Source organism: Rhagoletis pomonella, unplaced genomic scaffold, assembly GCF_013731165.1.
Source record: "Rhagoletis pomonella isolate Grant_MI unplaced genomic scaffold, Rhpom_1.0 Rhpom_scaffold_01512, whole genome shotgun sequence".
In the NCBI taxonomy this organism is placed as follows: Eukaryota; Metazoa; Arthropoda; class Insecta; order Diptera; family Tephritidae; genus Rhagoletis; species Rhagoletis pomonella.
Window position 1 is genome coordinate 36,728 of NW_023460066.1, and position 6,469 is coordinate 43,196.

General features: G+C 34.2%; 1 protein-coding gene across 1 annotated transcript in view; it reads left to right on the top strand.

Moving 5' to 3' along the window:
• Positions 1-2,586, top strand: part of LOC118752447 (Down syndrome cell adhesion molecule homolog) — a 36,045-nt gene extending 33,459 nt beyond the window's left edge. Inside the window, exon 2 of the mRNA XM_036487364.1 lies at positions 1,897-2,586. Coding sequence (XP_036343257.1) covers positions 1,897-2,159 — 263 coding nt within the window. The 3' untranslated portion in view covers positions 2,160-2,586. The remainder of the gene's footprint in view (positions 1-1,896) is intronic.
• The last annotated feature ends 3,883 nt before the right edge of the window (positions 2,587-6,469 follow it).

The window sequence follows — 6,469 nt, forward strand, 5'->3', positions numbered from 1 at the left end:
TATGAGCCATCCTTAAATAAAAAATTTACGAAAAATATTTAGCATGAAAATCATTGTGAATATTTAAAATTCTATATGTTCTTATTAGATGCAGGGGAGTCTATGTATTACATTTCAATACACTTAATACAATTTAACGCTGAGCTATCACAAATAAGCATTCAATATATCACCGTTTTTCTCATTTTTTTACACGATTTAGTTTAGATTTTTAATTATAAGTATCCCAGAAATACCCATTATACGTAACAAATATAAATTATTTTTACGAATAACAAAAAGAAAAAAAGGAATAATTGACACTTTATGTTCCTAATTTTAAAGCACAGTTCGCCTCAAAAAGTAAATTAGTGCAAATCAAATAACTCTTTAAACATAAAATGAAGTATATATTTTTTATTTACAAAATTGTGTGCGTGCTTATTTAAAGAAAAGGCTCTGTACTATACTTCTAAGAACCAGCTCAAAACTAACCAAATTATTTCTAGTTCGGAGGCACCTCTTTTTGAACTATCTAGGAACTGTTGTTATATGAACTGTCTCAGAGCCATCTAAGCCAGAGTCAGCTCAGAACAAGTTCAAAAGTTCTGCAGAGGGCGACAATTGTCACTTCGTAGGACATCGCCATGTTAAAAAAGACAGTTGAAAGCATTGAGTTGAGATAGATGAAGAACCAGTACCGACCCTTTTCAGACTAGCTCAGCTCAAGTTCTGAACCAGTTTGATTTGCTGCAGGGTAGATATGCAAAACGTGATGTCAACATTTGTGTACATGTGATCTTCCGTCTTCCTCCGACTTATGGCCTTATTTAGTGGTCTCTTTTTAACCAACGCAAAATTTGCAAATGTCTAGTAAGATAAATGAGAATGTGTTAGATTCCATCACACAATTCTTGTAGGGGTTTTTATACCCTCCAGTACTGCTGGAGTCAATCGCTACTTTTGAACCGCTACCGCACCGACTCCTATGTATGTAAGTAGCTACTCTATTAACCCGTGGTGCACATGGTAGTGCAGAATCGAACCTGTCGGAAACAGAATAGCGAAAAACTACGACAGAGGGCCCCATAAATCACGCAAGTGACTACTTTAGTAACTCCCTGTAGTGCAGAGAGAGCCGATGCTGACTACCGCCTAGGACATTGCCTTGTAAAAGTAATCGCTGAAATACACTGCAAGTAGTCGGTCGGTAATTGACGGAGTTTATCAGGTAGCTACCGATTCATCAGTCCTGTAGTCGCTCCCCCGTACTGCAGGGATTCAATGGTCGGCATACTAGCACATTCAAACGATTGAATAAGTGGGACTGTGTGCATTGCTCAGCTGGCGCTCTTCGTATGTGAAACACATACGGTTGCCAGACGTACTGATTTTATCAGTACAGTACTGATTTTTCAACTCTTGTACTGATTTTATTAATTTCTTCAATCAGTACGCTAATGTCCTGATTTTTCAAAATTTGTACTGATTTGTACTGAATTTTCAATTCAAACCAAATACTTTAGGATTTTATTAAGGTGTTTACATAACGTTGGAACTTCCTTAAACTGTACTGTAAAACGTAAGAAGATAAATATCTTTAGTTGTCGAAACTAATTCTTTTTCTCAGTGTACCGCAAAAGACTTTATCCTTATTTAATACAGAGAAATCGAAGAAAACATGATGCACATATAATTCTTTTACTAAGTAATAATTTCTTATATTTAATTTCGTGATATGTATGTAATTCCGGATTTGGAAAAATCTATTGCTGATCTTTTCAAATACAATTACGTTGTGAAGCGACCCCAATGATTATTGATGTACTTTGGGTCTCAGTTCCAGGCCAAGGTTTACACGAATTTGAGCGTTTATTACGACATTATTAACCAACTGTTTCTATTTTCTTATTGCAGTGCCTTCTTCACCTCCAGAGAGTCCACAATGTGACGTGCTGGGCTCCACATCAATTTATATAACATGGTCACCTCCAGATGTAGACGGACAGAATGGCAAAATCAAGGGTTACAAAGTATTTTACATATCTGTTAATGAATTATACGGTAAGATAGTCAAAAATTATTTAATCCCAGGTGGATCGATATTACTTATGTATGCATGTTCATTGAGGGTAAGAGTCCAGGGCCAGACCCTTTTTTTTCCGAAGTTACAAAATTAAGGAAATAAGTAGTGTTATATGTATTTAAAAGGTAGCTGGCCCTTTTACAGTTAACGGCTGGAAAGGTACGTAAAATCGTCAATTACCTTTGTTAAAATTGAAGTGCTGGTTAGTTATTGTTTTCCTATTAAGTTTAATCAAACACGTTGATACATGGCGTATAAGTAACATAATTTCCTGCTCATATCTATGTATAAACTAGGGATGTGGCGAATGTGGAATGTCAAATATATTAAGAAATAATTTAGGTAAGTAAATTAGGTGATTTAGGTAAAAAAATGAAAGTCTGTACACCCAGAAAAAGGTTTGGTTATAATTACCAAGATTTGGTTATAGTGACCGAGTGGCATAGTTAGATATGGCGAAATTAATATCTAGTTCACGAAAGTTTGCAATTTACTTGAGACTTCTAGTTGTGACAAATGTATATTGGTTAATATTTACAAAACGACTACCTTGATTGGACAATATTGTTAGTTGAATAAAATCATTGTTGAGCAAATATAAAAAATGCTTTAGTTGATATAATTTTTCAATTAATTTTGTGAACTTGCTGAAGACTTGAATCAGCTAACCGTTTATTATTGGAAACAAGTTTCAGTTTGACACAAGTAAAAATTTACCCTATTGTTGTTGAGTTTACTTTCTTCGTTTATTTGCATATGTATATTAAGCATAAAAAATATATACATATTTACATAAATAGTTACTAGTGTAAATAATACATATGCATATGGTGGTAAGAATTTCCTAAAAAGAAACGATGAAACAGGAACAGTCGTGCGAACACCCAGGTCAATATCGGCTGGAAGCGCTGGTTTAAGTATACTGCTTTGCTTTTTCCTGGCTAAATAGACACTTTCAAATTATAATTCACATGAATTATATATCCATTGAGAAACCCCGGTTGGCATCAAACTTTATATTTTTAAATAACTATGGGCGCCAGAGCTGGAGAAACATCGATGCAACGATGTTTTTATATGAGCTGCTAACATCGATGTTTTTTTCTCAACATCGATGTTTTAGCAAATTGCAAACCTACATTTATTTGGCGCGTAAAAAGATAAAATAATTATTCTTAAGTCCGAAAAAATCTAAATAATATTTTAAGTACTTTAAAAACATGAGGTAATTTTTACATGAATCTATAATTAAAGGTTTGCTCACTAGTAACATTAGTTTTGACACTCCCTTATAAAAGGTTGCACACACACACACGGTGCCTTGCTAAAGAAGCCGATTTTTTCAAGAGGGAGCGAAGAAACTGTTTTCTGAGCAAGCCTTTTATTATTGAATCATGCCTCATTTACACATAAGAAATTTTTGATATCCAGCCCTTGAAGGGACAAAAGCATTATAATTTATAATATTTAAGTTAAAAAAAAAAAAAACTAAACTCTATATTTTAATAGGCATTTTTTATATAATAGAATCTATTCCCAAGCGAGAATTTACGAAGTGAAAGGCTAAATAGCCTAATTCTCAATTTTTGAAAAAATATCGATGTTTCATCGATGTTTTTTTTTCAAACATCGAAAACATCGATGCTGCCAAAACATCGATGTTTCTCCAGCTCTAATGCGCGCACCGAAACAACTCCCGGCGATAGCAAAACTGAAACTGAGACAAACAAGTCTGGGCATGTCATAGCACACACTTTTCTTTCTCTACCTAGCGCAGTGATCAACATGCCATGGGTTACTGAGCGCTCTGTGACCACATGCGTGTTTCACACGATTGAGATATAGATATAGATATAGATAGAGATTGCGCCCATCACGGTACCGCTAATCCGCTTTTTGTGATTTTGACAGAATCAGCTGTGTGCGTGACGTCATCTTAGTGCAATTGTTGATTGTGAGCATGGGTGTCGCCAGGATCGAGTTTAAGGGGGGCGGCCGACATATAAAAAAATACCAAAACTTTCATCTTTACACATTCATGTTTCTGGCATGCTGAGGACGATATGTACTTGCCGATTTGTTTTACAAAAATTATTTATGGCTATTTGACAGTTCAACAACCAGGAAGCGGCTGCAAACAAGCTGTGCGAGTAAAATTAAATTATTAAAATAAAGAGTTTTAAAGAAAAGACAGAAATAAAGCTAAATTTATCACAATTATTTGTTTAGGAGGAAGAGAAATGCATGAACGCGTCCTCAATCAGGCGACACTTAAAGGATAATTCCAATCCTCTAGCGCTACCGCGTGTACTGTAAGCAAAAGTTAATGGTTTCTTTTGTTATCGTTTTGTGTTCATTTTCAAAGCATATTGAGGACTTTCAAAAGAAGCTGTAGTATAATTGGTTAATAAACAGATGAACCACTTCGTTCAACTTCAATACCTCCGCTCATAAAAGCTTGCGCACATCTTCGATTTTTCGCAGAAGGAACTGCCACAGCAATGACTTTAATTTGGAAAACTGGGTAGTTTTAAAAGAGGTGCTTCAATTGATAAAGGAAAAAAATTGCAATCAGTGTTCGCTTTTGTTTCGCCAAAAAGGCGTTGTCCACGGGAACTAAAATTTCAAGATATTGGTTTGTTATTTTCACCATATTCTGTAAAAGCAAACTGCATTGCAAAATGTTAATATCGTTCAAATTATTAAATATATGACACACTTTTCAATTTTCGCTCCTAAATACGCTCCAAAAACATTCCCAGCAACCACTAAAATGTAGTCGCCTGTATACACATTATGTAGCAACTGCAGTTGTCAGTTGAAAGTTGCCAGTTGCCATCTGTAATATCGTTTTGGCAACTAGCAACGCAACTGAAGTTCGATTGCTATCGATAATCTACCCGTTAAAAAGCAGACGTCTCGGTTGCCCAGCAAACCGGTTACTCGTTTCTGCAATTATTTCACATTGATTCTCTAAAACAAATTTTCGATGTATTCATAAAATGCATAAACCTAAAGGTAAATTTTATAGGAAATTAAACTAACAATTAATTAAAACTAGTAGTAACCCCCGAAATACGAAATCTTAGCTCAAAATTTATTTAAAGAACTTCGTGAAATTAATCTTGTATTGCTAGACACGTGATAACCCAGGATAATTTTTAAGTTCTTAAGGGCCAAATTCACAGTGCGTAGTTAACCACTGATAAGAGTTTAACTATTGATTTTCATATTTACAACGCTCAGTTAACAAAAGTTTAAACCAGCATGCCCTCATAGTTAAGCTCTTGTGAATTTAATTTTTTTTTGTGGAACGAATTTCAAATTTGATTAGAAAAGTATTGATTTTTAGAATTTGCATATTTTCAGGCGATACGAATTTCCATAGTTAACTATGTGACTCTGAATATAAATTCATAGTTAAGCTCTTGTTGGTGCTTAAGTTAACAATGATTTAACTAAGCACTGTGAATTCGGCCCTAAAAGACATTACTCTACTCTAAGCTTCGTGCAGTGGGCCATGAGAAAACCGTCATATTTAAGGTAAGTCCAATCTCTCACAATATCTGGTATTATTCTTAATCTGAAACGCAATAATCATTGAAAATTGAAGCCATTTATGGTGAAAAGCATTTAATATCACACTTTCAAACTAAAGCTTTCTTAGCCCTAGGAGCCTAATCTATTTGGGAGTAACGTAAAGCCTTAACATACGCCGAAGAGGCTTATGTACTTAAAAAATAACCTGTGAGCTAAAATATACTTAGTCCTGTCTTATTTTTTTAAAGAATATTGAAGTTGTGAGTTTGACTAATAATAAAACGTAGTTTTATTAATAAAAACTATAACCACATTTGTTTAAAACAACAAAATAAAAAGTAAATTTTGTGTTAAAATTAAAAAAAATACCCAATTAAGAGAAAAGACCCCTTTCAGTACAAAAATTCAACCACTGGTTATAAAAAATTTTAAATATGTATGCCGGTTAATTTTGGATCGCTCGTTTTAAAAATCACATACAAAAATGTGAATTTGAGTTTTGCGGTCATTCAGGGTCCTTTTTAATGGTCAGTGATATCCTAGGTGTTTAAAAAAGAAAGGCATCTCAGCTATTTTTATTTTTTGCTTTCGTGAAATAGATTTCAAAACTATGAATAATACCTAATAACTTTTCTGAATCTCAATTCCACGGAAATATGGTTACTATTTTTCAATAGATTATATTACTCACTATCGACTTTTCTGCCGCTTTTTACTTTTTTGACAAACACGGTCAACTGCAACTACAGCTTGCACTTTAGTTTGATATACAGGGTGTCCCAGAAGTAACGTGCCAAACTTTAGGGCAAGGTAGGTGGGGGGGTGAGCTCACTGATAAACAAAAAATTTTCAGGTAAAAGTGTC